The sequence below is a fragment of the Palaemon carinicauda genome, chromosome 9 (assembly GCF_036898095.1).
Source record: "Palaemon carinicauda isolate YSFRI2023 chromosome 9, ASM3689809v2, whole genome shotgun sequence".
NCBI lineage: Eukaryota > Metazoa > Arthropoda > Malacostraca > Decapoda > Palaemonidae > Palaemon > Palaemon carinicauda.
Window position 1 is genome coordinate 150,791,238 of NC_090733.1, and position 17,525 is coordinate 150,808,762.

The window sequence follows — 17,525 nt, forward strand, 5'->3', positions numbered from 1 at the left end:
AGCAGCCAAATTTTACCTAAATAACAATTACATTCTCAGAAAAAGCAGTTAAATCAATAATTATCTGCAAAAAAGATGTATAGTAGACAAAGTCACAATCTAGCCAGTACTCCCAAGGGGAGTAATGCTGTCAGTGCACTAAAAGCATTACTGAATGATATTTGCAACGTTCTCTCGGACCCTAATTTCACTGACTTCCAACCATTACACCTCAGTATGAATGACCTCCCAAGCCCCAGAACTAGGCCATATGACCAAAATTCTATATATCTATAAAGCTAACCAACCAGTATTTGTCTGTAAAGACATAAAATACTGTATCTCTTTTGGGATAGAAGTTTTCATAATATAAAAGACATCTTATTAGTTTGTAATAAAGTTTATTTCAGTTTAATAACATAATGCTCTCAGCAACCCGTGATATGTACTGGCTATGTTTACATATTGGATTAATTTTGAAATAAAAGTACAAACAAACATACTACTGTAATTCCATTTTATATAAATATTCAAATTACGATTTCAAAGTAAATGGCAAATAAAGGAGTCTGCCACTGTGCATGTCTTTACTCTCCTTTTCAGAAGCAAAATATTGTATCTTTATCTTTGACATTTTTGTTCTACTGTATACACCAAAATATAATTCACACCTAATGACCAAGCAACATAAAATAAGCTTCTTACTGTACTGCATAATGTTCTAGCAAATGAAATTCATCTAGAGTAAATATTTCTTTTACAAATGAAAAAGCCAGTTTCTTGGAAAACTAGAAAATAAAATCTCTAATGACTTTGTAACTTCAATTTACAATATATACAGTACATTATGATACTAAGTAAACAATAGAATTTAATGCAGGAAGTCCTATATAGGGGGTTCTTCAATGCCTAATTCCTGTCGCAACTCTGCCAATGATTGTTCCCATCTTTTTTCAAAATAAACATTCATCAATAGCTTTGAAGATTTTCCAACTCTAATTGCCCAAGGAAGGTAAGTGGAGAGATACTTCTGGCGTTGTTTAGGCTTGAAACGTAAAGGACCGAATATAGCTCCACCTACACACATTGGTAATCCAGTTTGGATCCCCTCAACCCATTTAACTGTCACTTCCCCCAACATGTTAGTTGGCATTCCAAGAACCGTATGAAATAGATCATGAGCCTCACGGTACCTCTGCATAATGTAGGCTAACTCAGGATCGTCTACGAACTGCACAGGGAGTCTCGAGTCAGGAGTGACTTGATTGTCATCCAAAAATTTAATATACGCATGTCCCAGCGTTCCTTCGGGAAGTTTGGAAAGTTCATTTAAATCCAATGAAGAACTGTTGATTCTAGGTTTATCAAGTAAAATTTTCTGTCCTTCAGTATCTTGAATCATCTTTGAAAAAAGTTTTGAAAGTGCATCGTAACCAGTTGTTTCACCTAAAACTGCAACCATGTCAGCACGACGAGGGTCTAAGATTGCCGCAGTAGCAGCGCCTACAGATAAGATTACTTTCTGAAAAGTATTTGTTGGTATGTGGTATTTATATAGAGGAGGAGGTTTCTCTTCATTTCCATCAATAATTATTTTTGGAGGAGGCTTGAATGTTGAATCTACTCTTCCTGATGATGTTGCATACCTTATGGTGTCTAAAATGAAACTTCCGCTGGACGGTTGGTATCTAATGGGTATGTTCCTTGTTTCTTCTGCGACCTTTGTATTGTTAAAAGCTTGTTCTGTGCCTTTAGATGCATTGCCATAATACAAACTCACCCTTCGTAGTCCTGTACAAAAAAAAATAAGTAATTAGCTTCATATTTAAATCATATTAAGTAAAGATTAAAAGAATAAATAAATACCCTTACAGTACAGTACAATAAATAAAATTCATCAGTAAAGAAAGTTTAAATTTTCAAAAAAATGTTATTTTTATTAATAAAATAAATTTTTGAATATACTTACCCGATAATCATGTAGCTGTCAACTCCGTTGCCCGACAGAATTCTATGGAGGGATACGCCAGCTATCACAATACTAGAAGGGGGTGTATTTACCAGCGCCACCTGTGGCCAGGTACTCAAGTACTTCTTGTTGACACCTCCTCAATTATTCCTCGGTCCACTGGTTCTCTATGGGGAGGAAGGGAGGGTCGATTAAATCATGATTATCGGGTAAGTATATTCAAAAATTTATTTTATTAATAAAAATAACATTTTTCAATATTAAACTTACCCGATAATCATGTAGCTGATTCACACCCAGGGGGGTGGGTGAAAACCAGTGTACAAGATTAAAGGATAGCTAAGTATCCCATATTTCATATAATCAGTTATCCACAATAACAATGAAATAATAAGTACCTGGTAAGGAAGTCGACTTGAACCGTTACTCTGCCTTTAATAAGATCGTCTTCCTTACTGAGCGCAGCGTTCCTCTTGGGAGGCTGAATCAACTCAAAGGTGCTAAAGTATACAGGGCTGCAACCCATACTAAAGGACCTCATCACAACCTTTAACCTTGGCGCTTCTCAAGAAAGAATTGACCACCCGCCAAATCAACAAGGATGTGGAAGGCTTCTTAGCCGACCGTACAACCCATAAAAAGTATTCAAGAGAAAGGTTAAAAAGTTATGGGATTATGGGAATGTAGTGGCTGAGCCCTCGCCTACTACTGCATTCGTTGCTACGAATAGACCCAGGGTGTAGCAGTACTCGTAAAGAGACTGGACATCTTTGAGATAGAATGATGCGAACACTGACTTGTTTCTCCAATAGGTTGCATCCATAACACTCTGCAGAGAACGGTTCTGTTTGAAGGCCACTGAAGTAGCCACAGCTCTCACTTCATGTGTCCTTACCTTCAGCAAAGCAAGGTCTTCTTCCTTCAGATGAGAATTTGCTTCTCTAATCAGAAGCCTGATGTAGTAAGAAACTGAGTTCTTAGACATTGGTAGAGAAGGCTTCTTGATAGCACACCATAAGGCTTCTGATTGTCCTCGTAATGGTTTTGACCTTTAGATAGTACTTAAGAGCTCTAACTGGGCAAAGTACTCTCTCCAGTTCGTTCCCCACCATGTTGGAAAGGCTTGGGATCTCGAACGACTTAGGCCAAGGACGGGAAGGAAGCTCGTTTTTAGCCAAAAAACCGAGCTGTAAGGAACATGTAGCCGTTTCAGATGTGAAACCTATGTTCCTGCTGAAGGCGTGGATCTCACTTACTCTTTTACCTGTTGCTAAGCACACGAGGAAAAGAGTTTTTTAATGTGAGGTCCTTAAAAGAGGCTGATTGGAGCGGTTCAAATCCTGATGACATTAGGAACCTTAGGACCACGTCTAGATTCCAGCCTGGAGTGGACAACCGACGTTCCTTTGAGGTCTCAAAAGACCTAAGGAGGTCCTGTAGATCTTTGTTGGAGGAAAGATCCAAGCCTCTGTGGCGGAAAACCGCTGCCAACAAACTTCTGTAACCCTTGATCGTAGGAGCTGATAGGGAGCTTACGTTCCTTAGATGTAACAGGAAGTCAGCAATCTGGGTTACATTGGTACTGGTTGAGGAAAACTGCATTGGCCTTGCACCAGCTTCGGAAGACTTCCCATAAAGACTGATAGACTCTGAGAGTGGATGTCGTCCTTGCTCTGGCAATCGCTCTGGCTGCCTCCTTCGAAAAGCCTCTAGCTCTTGAGAGTCTTTCGATAGTCTGAAGGCAGTCAGACGAAGAGCGTGGAGGTTGGGAGTACCTTCTTTACGTGAGGTTGACGCAGAAGGTCCACTCTAGGAGGAAGAGTCCTGGGAACGTCGACCAGCCATTGCAGTACCTCAGTGAAACATTCTCTCGCGGGCCAGAGGGGAGCAACCAACGTCAGCCGTGTCTCTTTGTGAGAGGCGAACTTCTGAAGTACCCTGTTGACAATCTTGAACGGCGGGAATGCATACAGGTTGAGATGGGACCAATCCAGCAGAAAGGCATCCACGCGAACTGCTGCTGGGTCTGGAATCGGAGAACAATACAAGAGGAGCCTCTTGGTCATCGAGGTAGCGAATAGATCTATGGTTGGCTGATCCCACAGGGCCCAAAGTCTGCTGCAAACATTCTTGTGAAGGGTCCACTCTGTGGGGAAGACCTGACCCTTCCGGCTGAGGCGATCTGCCATGACATTCATATCGCCCTGAATGAGCCTCGTTACTAGCGTGAGCTTTCGATCTTTTGACCAAATGAGGAGGTCCCTTGCGATCTCGAACAACTTCCTCGAATGAGTCCCTCCCTGCTTGGAGATGTAAGCCAAGGCTGTGGTGTAGTCGGAGTTCACCTCCACCACCTTGTTAAGCTGGAGGGACTTGAAGTTTATCAAGGCCAAATGAACTGCCAACAACTCCTTGCAATAGATGTGAAGTGTCCTTTGCTCCTGATTCCATGTTCCCGAGCATTCCTGTCCGTCCAGTGTCGCACCCCAGCCCGTGTCCGATGCGTCCGAGAAGAGACGGTGGTCGGAGGACTGAACAGCCAATGGTAGACCTTCCTTGAGAAGAATGCTGTTCTTCCACCACGTTAGAGTAGACCTCATCTCTTCGGAAACAGGAACTGAGCCCGTCTCTAGCGTCATGTCCTTTATCCAGTGAGCAGCTAGATGATACTGAAGGGGGCGGAGGTGGAGTCTCCCTAACTCGATGAACAGGGCCAGCGATGAAAGTGTCCCTGTTAGACTCATCCACTGCCTGACTAAGCATCGGTTCCTTCTCAGCATGCTCTGGATGCATTCTAGGGCTTGGAAGATCCTTGGGGCCGACGGACAAGTCCGAAAAGCTCGACTCTGAAGATCCATACCCAAGGAGACAATGGTCTGGGATGGAACGAGCTGAGACTCCTCAAAATTGACCAGGAGGCCCAGTTCCTTGGTCAGATCCATAGTCCATTTGAAAATCTCCAGACAGCGACGACTTGAGGGAGCTCTTAAAAGCCAGTCGTCTGACGGAGCCGGACACAAGATCATGATACTGCTGCACAGTCTGTAAACTGTCAATCATGGGCAAGCGAGGAAGTACAGTGACAACCCGATTCTGTCTAGACTGTCTGGGTCGTACAGACAACTCCTTAACGGGTTGCTGAGGTTGCCCACTGCGTCACAACAAGTCCCTTCTGTTGGTTGTTGAACGTCTTCCCCGTGACACATTGACTCCGTAAACAAAAAATCCTCTAACAAGGACTAAGCTTGGACTGCATGTCATGCAACACAGCTCAAGGTCTATGGGAGCAGGTGTGGTAACAGACGGGATTAGCGGCTGAAGTGTAACCAATACCTTCCCTGTAAGCATGTTATGCTTAAATAAAAGTCCATAAGAGGTTATGCAGCTAAAGGCTCCCTCCAAAAGACAGAGTCCTCAAGGGAATATCAGAAGGAGGGAGAAAAGAACTTTCTCATCTACAGGGACCTTATCCTAGAAAAGCTAAGTTCTCTGAGTGAGGGTTCACTGGTGCAAAGCAGCAGACTAGAAGGCAACGTTATGAAACTGCTTGACAGTCTAGTGAGTTGGCAACAACCCAAGATGTGTTGAGAAGCATGCGGTAAGGTATGCAGAGCATGATGTATGCAGAGTATGCTGTATGCAGAGCATGCTGAATGCAGAGCATGCTGTATGCAGAGCATGTTGTATGCAGAGCATGCTGAATGCAGAGCATGCTGAATGCTGAGCATGTAGGAAGTAGAGCCTGCTGTAAGCAGAGCCTGCTGAAAGGAAAGCAGAGCGTGTGCATGGCGTTTAACATTTCTCAGAAATTCCATGACCAGTGCTAGAGTGCTTAATGCATGCTTGCATGGGGTTTAAACCATGGTATGCTGAACAGCAGAGTCAGAACGAGCTGGAACAACAACAGAGGTTTCCTCAACTTGAGGGAAAACCTGAGGTTCAGACTGCATAGGCTGAACAACAGACGGAGCAGAAGGCAGGTGCAAGGGTGAAGGAGGTTGACTCCTAGCAAGAGTTGCACCCAAGGATTGTACCAGCTGAGCGGAGGACGGAGGCGGAGTAGTCCGTTCCTGTTCCTGAGAGATGAGTGGAGCATGAGAAGGTTGAGGCTGCGCAGAACAAGGTAAAGTTCTAGCAAGCTGAGGCTCCTGAGGCGCAAGTGCATGGTGTAGATGAGCTTGCCTAGATGAGGGTTGAACTCGGTGCAGCGCTGGTTGAGCAGACAGACTCACGGAGGGGAGAGGTTGTTGTACCCCAACCGAGAGTTGCACCACTGGAGGAGCAGCAAGGGGAGGAGGAGGAAGAGTGTAACTCTCCTGATCCCAAAGCAAGGGTTGCCTTAAAGAAGGCTGAGGCTGAACAACACTGTGAACAGCAAACTCCGAAAGTGGTTCAACATCGTACGCCTGGCAGATGGAGCTGCGACTGGGTGCAGCGAGTGCAGGCGGGTGCAGCACAGGCTGAACGGGTGCAGGAGTTTGGTGCACCACCGGTGCAGGCGGGTGCAGCATAGGCTGAACGGGTGCAGGAGGTTGGTGCACCACCGGTGCAGGCGGGTGCAGCACAGGCTGAACGGGTGCAGGAGGTTGGTGCACCACCGGTGCAGGCGGGTGCAGCACAGGCTGAACGGGTGCAGGAGGTTGGTGCACCACAGGTGCAGGAGGTGCAACACTCTCAGCACGACACTCACGCATCAAGTCCGAAAGCTGTGCTTGCATGGACTGTAGTAGAGTCCACAACATCATACGCCTGGCAGATGGTACTGTGATCAGGCGGAGCGAGTGTAGGAGGAGGGAGTGTAGGCGGTGGAGCAGGTGCAGGCTGGGCGAGCACAGGTGCAGCGAGAACAGGTGGAGGGAGTGCAGGCGGTGCAACACTCTCAGCCCGACACTCATGCATCAAGACCGAAAGTTGTGACTGTATGGACTGCAGTAGAGTTAACTTGGGGTCGGCAGACACTAAGTTCTGCTGAGGTAAAGCCTTAACAGCAGAGATCTGTTGTGGCAGAACCTTACTCCTCTAAGTCGGAGTGTAATCAACTGATGACTTAGGAGAGTCAGAGCTAACCCAACGACTGCATTCGGGTTGTGAACTTTAACTTCGTACGTCTGGCATAGGTCTGGACTTAACGTTTAAGAAGTCTTGAGACCTGAGACCAGCGTTACTCTGCCTTTATTTTCTCCCCTAATCTCTTCTGCAGACGAGCAAAATAAGGGCTCAATCGTCTGCGGGTGGGAGTGACGGTCTCGGTAAGACACGCCCACAACCACCGAGAATACTTCTGTGCGCCGATCAAGGCCTGCTGAACCCTTATGCCCTTCGACATTGCTTCTCCCCTGGGCTTGGGAGCTTGCAAGAGGTCCCGGACTGGGAGGACGACTGGCGCGCACAAAAGTACCCTCACGCACTAATCACTTATCACTTTGATTTCTGTTTGCACTTATTCCACTGAACTCGAAACTTAAGTGGTTTGTACCTGAAATACGCAATTCTATCCTTTCTCAAAGTTAGTAATTGCGAAAACAGAATTACAATGTAACAGAAAAATCTAATGAAAGATAAATCAGTGGTTGGAAAGAGACTAAACACTAGATCACTCTAGAAACGTTTAGTTTCTTCCCCTAAAGAGACTAGGGAGAAGAGCAAAAATCGATAATGACGTTACTCGTACGCCTGGCAGGCTTGAATGAAACGTTTATCCTCTTTCTCCCTCCGTCTCTATCTCTCTCTCTCTCTCTCTCTTAGAACCTGAGAGAAGAGCCCAATCATATATATCGTAAAAAACATATTATTGTTAAAGGAAAAAACTGAAAAGTTCCTTTATTAGGATCAAAACCATTAAGTTAAGAAAGAATGAACAAAACGCTAGACACGGTTACTCTTACTGCAACGTGAAACCGTGAACATTCTTTCTCTATCGTAACGATAGAGTGCAAGTTGAACGTTCTGAACGTCAACAACTGCAGAGACAAAACAAAACGTTAGTTCAGCTTTGAAAACAGTACGAGACTGTCAAAGAAAATCTTTCAAACTCTGTGGCGGAAATAGCATATGTTAACAGGTAAAACCGAAATGACGGGCTCAAAGTTTATTAACTTCGGTAAAAGACCGCCTACTATTAGGAAGGTCGAATATAAACAAATATAAAAATTAATTTTAATGAGTTTATAATAAAAGGAAGTTAATCGAAGAGGCCTATAAGAGGCGGAGAGATATAAAATAAATCTATAACTTTGTTAAGCAAAATTAAGAAAGAGAGTCTATACTCTCTTAGACACCAACACTTCCGTCTAAGGGAAGGGTCGGCCATTGAAAGGTGAACGAGAGTTCATACTCTCTCGTCACCAAAATTAATCAAATTAATTCCAAAAGCTAACTAAGCTAATATAGAAGTTTTCCAGTAAAGCGACAGCCGAAATCAAAGAGAAATACTTCACCAAAGTCGTGAAAATACTCCAAGAACATAAGCGTATCCCAGAACGTCTTGCCGGAAGCACGACAGAGGAATAATTGAGGAGGTGTCAACAAGAAGTACTTGAGTACCTGGCCACAGGTGGCGCTGGTAAATACACCCCCTTCTAGTATTGTGATAGCTGGCGTATCCCTCCATAGAATTCTGTCGGGCAACGGAGTTGACAGCTACATGATTATCGGGTAAGTTTAATATTGAAAACTATAGTATTTTATTTTCACCAATAGACAAATTTAAATTTCAACAATAGACAAATTTAAATTTTTACCAAAAAGGTATTCTTTAACATGATATATAGTTTATCTTTCACCTGTCAAGTGATCTGAGAGTGGAAGGTGGAAAAAAAAATTATATCTTGTATCTGTAGTGCAAGCCTTGACTAAGCAAGTCTGACCTGCATCCCTTTGATGCATACTCATGGCCAGCTAATTACCCTTCCCCTGTATTGTATTCTTTTGGATGCCTCCCTTCCACAACAAAAAGGGAAAAGAATTTAATAACCTCCTAAAATGCTAATGGAGTATTCCAAATATCCTTGAAGATAACTCTTAAACATTCCACTTGTTGCTTAAGAATAATCATACTGCCCAATAATGCGCCATCAGTTAATCATTTCTACAGTTTGGTCTAGTCTTGAGATATCCTGTACTCTACTAAAAAATCTGCCAAATCACAGTACATGTATTTAGCATTTTCCAGTGCAGAACAGACCACTGATCCAGACAATCAAGTACCAAGTTATTTGATAACTAGGGTTTGTGTATCCTAACTTCAGATCGCAAGTTTTAACTTTTAATATAAATTTAAGTTTGAACCTTTTCACTTTAAATGTCCTATCAACATCTTTTTACAATATTTTAAATGAATGCATAATTTTTTATGTTCAGACCTTACGGATACTTAGTTCAATGGGGAAGCAGTTCTAGTATTGGGGGATGTGATGCAAAAAGAAACATGTAGTAAGTGTCCAGTCTCCTGATCCTGACATTTACCTATACAGTCAGGCCACGCTTTATGCAGGTTTATACTTTGCGGTCTCACTAGATTGTGACACAGAGAACGTAATACCTATTAAATAAAAGATCATATTCGCAATAAAAAATCTTGCAGTGCGACAATTTCAAGCTATTTTGCACTGGGCTTGCTTGGCTCCAATTCCCTCTCTTTCCGCCCAGCTCATCTCAGCTCTTGCTGAGCTGACTCGGCCACACAGCCCTCACTCTTGCTCTGTCTCTTCTCACATGTAGATCTCCCGCATCATCCCAGCCTATGTGTTTTGCCAGACTTGCCTTGCCTTGCCTTTTCTACAAGATCATAAGTACCGTATATACTCGCCTAACGTGAGTTTTGAAGAATAATTTTGAAGCTAAATTCAAGGGGGTCGCATCATACATGAGATATAAAATTAGCATATGCCCTCTCGGACTAGGCTATGTCGTTATTTAAACTGTACAGTATACCCATTTACTGCTATGAAAAATTACAGCTATATGTGAAATAAACCGGATCTCGATTAAAATGGTGTAATATTCACATTTCAGTGTCATATTTGTAAATAAAAACAGCAAATTATAAACTTTTCCAATACTTTGACGAAAAAACAAGTTATGTATGGTTTTATCTATTAAGATCTTACTTGACACTTCAATCATAAACCCATTGTTTACAACTGGCATCTTAGTGCTGAGCATATATTGAGGTTAAGGGGCAAAATGCACAGTCTATGTAATGACCCTCCCAGCGTAATAGCGATGGATTATTTGTTTATTAAACTTTTATTACTTTTTTACTATATTTCTTCACTGAATGTAAATAACGCACAATAAACTTTAAGGCACGGGTGTTAGTATTTATCAAACTAATGTAAACCCATGATGAGCTAGGGGCCGAGCTTGCAAGAGAATGAAAATGCGCTATCACATGGAACATAATGCAAATGACTAGCTTCAAGAGAATCAACAAAATGAAATGCCAACTTCCAAATTAAAAATTATGTTGCTTAAGAGTGCTTGCTCTACTTTAGTGAGAGGAGGGATATGAGGATCCATACTACCTGGTTGGTCTTCTACCTTGCAATCTGGAAGACTAAAAGAGTGAATAGGGATGCAGAATTGCAAGGGTTTGGCAGAAGAAACATCTAAATTACTGTAATTAAATGATTTGAGATTCTACAAGAGGAACTCTACTCTGTTAGATGACCGATAAGTCTTACACAAGTTGTACGTACTTGTGTAAGACTTATCTCAGCGTTATAGAATGTTTAGAGACTAAGAAAAACTTGACTCTGATAGGCAACTGATGTGTCTTACACAAGACAGCATGCCTCTGCATTATGCTCGCTTCACAAATTCCCAATTATGGCTCCCAATGTTGATTTTTGGTTCCATCGTAAAAAAATTGCTGATTTTCCTCGATTATGTGCGATTGGAGGGCCCAGATCGAAGTCATAGGCCAAAAATCTGGAGTCATCGGGGACCATGCTTCGACTGTATTACGACTGTCGAATAAGTATTACGATTATGTTTCGATGATTGTAAAGTTTTACGATGATCCGGTGGTGTGCTAGGGAAATTAGGCCATGCCCCCTTAACGATGTTCGGGAAGTTGCACGCTCGTCGTAAGAAGCGATTCGATTTTCAGGAGCCGTTCAACAATCAACGGAAGATTGCAACCGAGGTTATTTTTTTCACCGATTTTCGTCTGCACATTTTGATCATTGTATTCTAGATTATGATGATCTAAATGCTCTTCGATGATTGAAGACACGTTTGAATGATCGAAGACATGTTCGGATGATCAGAAAATGCATGCTGAAGTTCGTTAAAAATTTCGACAAATGGCAGTTGCCCCGACCATTTAGCGCAGTGCTAAATGGTCGGCCCAGTTCGGGCCGCGTGGAGCCGCGCCAAGAAGCTCGCCCCGCTTCCCGCCATTCATACCAACCTCACCGACGTGACAAAAAAACCCCTTCGGTATTCGGATATTACACCTTCGATAATCGTTATAGGTTGCCAACTACCAATTTTCCTGTCTTCGGGAGCAATCGGGAACAAAATCGTGAATGTGTGAACCCAGCATTATACTGTAGAATGCTTAAGGACTAAATGGGAACTGGAATTGCTAGCCTTTTTCTGAATCTGAGTCAACAATTTATTGATTCTATCTATCCACTACAAAGTTGGTGAACTAGGGGTATAAACAGTCTTGGAAGAATGAGCTTCTGGATTTAACTTAATCAACTTATTAGGGTATTTCTCAGCAATAAGATTATATAAGGTTCGAAAAGGCGATACTGTAATTCCTCCAAGGTCTGCCTCCGTGTTTTCTTCCTCTTCATCTTCCAGTACTGCAGGTTGAATCAAGGTAAAATCAGCTGATTTCCCAGTTTGTTCACCCCATCAAGATTTAGGGGAATCCTATATGTCACACCATCAACATGTAGTAGTGCTTACTTTAGCGAATGGAGAGATATTAGGATCCAGACTACCAACACTTCTGCCTCACGATCTAATTGTCTAACAGAGCGACTAGGATTGCAGCAATGCAAGGGTTAGGCAACAGAAGGGTCTAAAGTAATTGAAAAATTCAAAGCTCTGTGAGGGGCTATCGAATCTGTATTGTAGTGAACTTTCAGAACCCTCCCTGAAAAAAAAAACACTATTGAAACTAGACTCAAATTTGAACTTAGGTTAGGTTGGGCAACTGGGAGGTTTGGATCAGAATTACTATTTTTAAGAGAAAATTTACAGGAATTCTTATTTCAACAAAAGAAGCTAGCAATATCAAGAACTTTTGAATTTCATCAATATAAAAAAAAAATCACTGATTTTGTGAATTATCTAAAGGTAGATGTGTGTCATCATCATCATCATATCCGCTATAACCAACTAGCCGAGTTATTCCGAGATTTTCCTGGAACTTCTCTTTAGCGCTTTAAACTTTTAACTTTATCGGCAGCCATTGAAACATACTTTTCCTTGAAGAGAGACATTGAGGGAAATGCAATCATCGCAACGATACACAAAGAGAATGTGGATCATGATCTCCCAAAAACTATTCCTTTGAACACTCCCCGCAGAATTCCTAACAAATCCAGGGGAAGACATCTTAATGCACTGTACTGTACTGTAATAGGTAAAAAATCTGGCGAATGTCTGAACTAAACTGTAATGAGAGAGAAACTGGGTGGACAAGGAGACTCTGGCTTGTCCGTTCTGTGCTTCTTACCACTTAATGCAAAGAATACTTCATTCCTTTACTGCATGTGTTTATTGACGGGAAGGGAAATTAGAAAAATTTTATGACTGAATGTTGATTAAACCAAGCTTCTAGAGAAGAGGCAATATGAACGTTAGGCAAGTATAGAAATAAGAAATTATATTACTTAAATTCCATTTTTGCTGTATTTTGTAAGAAACCCACAAACTCTTAAGTTCCAATTTGATCTTAGCCAAGCTTACATAATAGCTGCAGGTACAGTATTTTGTTGACCAAATGTTACCCATAAGCATGTAATAACTATGTGATTTTAACTAATTCAAAGAGCTAATGAAAGTAAGCTCTACCTGGAGTATCATCTTGAAATGACAATTTTACACAAATTTACTACAGTGTTCATCTTAACATCAACTGGAGTGCATTTTAAGCCATTGCTAGACTGCAGCAGATTAATTTTTTTATCATACAACTTCCAAAACCATTGATATCTACTATAATGTTTAAAACAAATTTCACTCAAAATCAATGTATGTCATTCCTTCTGTGGAGTGCAAAATCATAAAAATTCTGGTAATAAAGAACACCTAAACTGGAAAGGTTCTTCAGAAAATAACCAAAACTTGTAACAACTGATAAAGCTGTCCACAGATTGACAGTAACACTCCACGTCCCAAGTTAAATGAGAGGAGTGAGGGTAAATTCAATTTAAAACCCAAAGGGACAAAAGTATTCCTAGGCAGGTGAGATACAAAATTCTGGTGTGAAGTTCAATAGTTTCTTAAGTGATATGTTTGCTTAGGACAGCGCCAAAGGTAAGGTTAAGTCGGCTGGCAGGGTCTATGGCTGGAAAAGTCTTTAGTTAGATAAGGAATTAAACATAAATCTTATTACTTCAGCTCTTCCTCTACCCTATACAGACCTTTTTCTTCATGGGCTAGTTCTTCATCCAACACCTTTTTTTCATGATTCTCTGAGTCTTCCTATGGGGGATCCTATGCTCTCAAAGCACGATGCTGCCTCTGGGGTGTTTGTGAGATTATACAGGTTGGAGGGCTCCAGGGGTGTCCCAAACACACCAGTTATGTATGACATAACTTTCTAAGTACTGTAAAGTGATGTTATGATATGTACAATAAAGTATAAAAAAGCTGTGCAGCCATATCAGGATTTCTTTATGGCAAATATTGAGGCCAGTTTTAATCTGCCCCAGCTTGGATGTATGTAATTTGGTCCAAAAAGCAAGGAGATGAGATCTGAGAGGCCATTCAGGGATGAGGTTCAACTGGTGGAAAATCCTCACCAGTTACTGTTGCATTACATAAAGTTAAAAGAGGTTAGGGAAAGGAAGCAGAAAAGAGGTAAATAGAAGGATTAACATGATGCAGTTAAGGGATAAAGGGATGCTCCAAAGACCTAATGTTAATGACCAGAGTCAAGCCTTAACAGATAGTTTTTATTCATAGGCTAATATACAACGCACAGTAAAGTGCCCTTTGCAGAAAAAGTAGGGCTTGACAAATTTAGCTAGGTTGTATTTCTCAATTGCTTCTCTTTATTTTAACCACTAACTATTACAGTAGTCTTAAGCTTATAATACTTTTGTTTTATTTCATTACAAAAAAATAAACTGTTAACTTCTAAATAGTTGTACACACTGAATGAGAGAAACTGTTCCCTCACTTGAATGAAAAATGCAGTGGATTAAATGTTTATCTTATTGAGTTACCATACATAAGATGACACATTTCAAGTAATTTTTGATAACTTGGCAACTTGGTATTTTCAGGAAAAATCTTATCAAGTTATTTGAGCTATTTTCCAATGAAACAGTCATCTCAAGAGATGTTATCTTCAGACCCTTAAACCCCTTTTAGCCAATTTGCAAGCATTAGCACTACAATATTGCAGTTCCAATTTCAGCCAGAGGCCTTGTCATATGCAACCCATCTAAGGTAAGTGCCTAGCCAAAAATTCACTCTTGCATTTAGATTAGTACAACTATCATGTCAATAGCCTTTTGCTTTGGTTGTGAATGAAACTGTGTCAAGTTAGTGAAATTTGATTGTTACATTTTTGCAATCTCTAAATCCTAAGTAACAGTAATATGTATTCCTTACTTGTAATAGTGAGACAAAATAATGATAACAAAATTGATTTGGTGTGATAAACTTACAAAAGATCTCTCATGTCTGCCATTTTATCTCAAAACAAACTTTGATGTATCTTGTGCTGGTGGATAGATCATGTTGACATCTGATTGAACAAATAAGATGTATTATTTCAAAGCCTTCTTAGGGGCAGCTGTTGCCTTACACCCCCTCTAGTGTAATGGTAGTATTAACATTTAGAGTAGATAGGTTTGTGTAATATAATACTGTATCACATTATATAAGGTAAATTGAATTCACATTGATATCCGTCGAGAGAAGTTTTGCAAGGCCAGGTTAGGTTTGAGGGTTTGGGCCCAAATTAGGACAGGACATGGTGCCCACTGATTAGAGTTCAGTTAGAAATAGGATATACTGTATCATGTATCTATTTTGAAATACTTATAAGGTCTTTGTCTAAAACCTATTACCTTAGTGTCAGTGCCTAGAATCCTTAGGCGTAAAAATTGTGATTTCTATTACTTCCTGTATTTTAGCTTGCAGAAAACATACCAGAACTAGAGGGGCACTCAGTAGAGCGCAGACCTCCGCCGCGGCAGCTTTTTTCTTGACCTTGACCTTTGACCTTAACATGTATTAATTGGCTTGGATTTTCATACACTCAAATATGAACCAAGTTTGAAGTCTCTGTGACAACGATGTCCAAACTTATGGCTCATTATGTGAATTTAACATTTTGCTTAATCGTAACCTTGACCTTCCAAAATTTAATAATCTCTGCAAGTTTTATTACTCTACCATTAAAATTGTGGCCAGAAAGCTGTTCACAAGCACACACACCCACAAGGGCAAAAATATAACCTACTTCCAACTTCGTTTGCAGAGGTAATAAGCAAGTTCCACTTATTTTCAATCAGCAAAGCAAGGGAATTTTTTTCACTACTATTCAACAGTTCTACCACATACAAATTCCCTGTTCCAGTTTTTCCAAAACTCAAGATGATAAAGATAGGAAAAACCAAGGATGAGCTGTTTGGCCAAATGGCAATGTCAAAATGTTCACAGTTGTTGCTACGATTATTATTCAGTGTTTTTATACTTTGCTCATAGTTAACCAAATGTGATTAAGTATGCAGGAGAAAAATGTGTATAAAAACATAAAATATGCCTAAATAGATTGAAAGAGCTCCACATTCATATCCAAAACTGTCTTTGTGCTGACATGAGAATAAATTACCTTATTTTTATCATTAGAGAGATTGTACGGATAAAAAATAAAATCCTACCAATTGTATGATACCGTACTATACAGTATAGACTATTAACAGTCATTTATTTCAGTAACTCTGGAGTAAAACACCAGACAGTTATGAACTTACAGGTGAAAACCTATTTACCCATCGCAACGGCAGTAACATCTTGACCTAACCCAACGTACCAGGTCCTTACAAAGCTAGGTAAACCCCCAACTAACCGTTCATTTGACATTGCAAATCATGAAATACTTCTTCGTCATCAAAGCTACTCGGGAGCTTTGGTATATCAGCGGCCAGTTCCTCCAATGAGCATAGTAAATGGCCACCAGCTAACCTAAACTTCCCCACCTAATCTAACCTACAAGCCATGGGGGTGTATGTATGATAGCGGCCACCTGTATGTATAATTATGTCTAACTTAGAATACGGCAGTGTAAGCGGGGGGTCGCAGGGGGGCGTTAGCCCTCCCCCCCTTAGGTAAGTAGGTAAGGACACGGCTTGTAGGTTAGGTAAGAGGGGAAAGTTTAGGTTAGTTGATGTCCCTTTTTAATCAAGGCTTAAGGAACTGGCCGCTGATATACAAAGGCTCCAAGCCGTTTCCTTACCTACTTAATTAACTGGTTAGCCACCCTGCGACCCCACCTTACACTACCCTATTCTAAGTCGGCTGTCAATACAGGTATTCGTTAATATACATACAACCCGTTAGTCGTTTCTCTTGTATGGCGTACACAAATATTTGGTAATTTCAACACTTAGTATTAAACAGGGCATTAAAAATACCGACAGTAGCATCCTGAAACTAAAATAAGTGGGATTTTTGACCTAGCACCTAACAGTAAATTGTAAAAAAAACTTGCATGACATAAAATAACCCTATAAAGAATATTACATTTATCACTCCCAGAAATATTATACAGTAGGAAGCTGCTGGAAGGACCTTCCATCGGGACGACATGGCTATCTCACCCAAAAATATATTTTTCCTACGTCAAAATCCGTTTTAAATTTTCGGGATACACTGTCTTCGACTTAAAGCCCATCATAATGGTATAGTACGGTTGACCGTAGAACTACCTGCATAAAAAGCACCTTTAGTCTAGGCCGGTGTGTAAATGAGCATTTATTACCTCTACTAGATCTCACAACTTTCACTAAAGGTTTTCGTTGCAACATTGCAAAATGACATTCGTCTTCGTTATCACCCGGCACTATAAAGCATAAACTCTACTTCACCTTTGTTTATTGTGAACCGTTCCATGCAATCAAAACTACTTAATTGTACTGAAATATATAAAACAAGCTAAATAATAATAAAATCCTTCCGTGTACATATTTGTCTTATCATAAAAGTTGCTTGTTGATTTAGATATGAACATTGTCCATATAAGATGTTATTTAATCGTACAAAATACTCCCGTTGCAGTTATATAATTTTAAACAAATGCATGAGTTATTTTTTGTTCTTATTCGTTTGTTTCCCTTGTGAAATATGTTTTAACAATTGTATTTTTTTTTCGTTT

At 40.7% G+C, this 17,525-nt stretch overlaps 1 protein-coding gene across 1 annotated transcript; it reads right to left on the bottom strand.

The window, feature by feature from the left end:
* Window positions 1-96: 96 nt before the first annotated feature.
* On the bottom strand, window positions 97-17,263 carry LOC137647278 (ubiquinone biosynthesis protein COQ4 homolog, mitochondrial-like). The gene is made up of 2 exons (XM_068380675.1): window positions 17,133-17,263; window positions 97-1,770 (listed from the first exon to the last, which is right to left on the bottom strand). Exons 1-2 carry the CDS (start codon window positions 17,176-17,178, stop codon window positions 866-868), a joined length of 951 nt encoding a protein of 316 aa, XP_068236776.1. The 5' UTR covers window positions 17,179-17,263; the 3' UTR covers window positions 97-865.
* Between the last annotated feature and the right edge of the window lie 262 nt (window positions 17,264-17,525).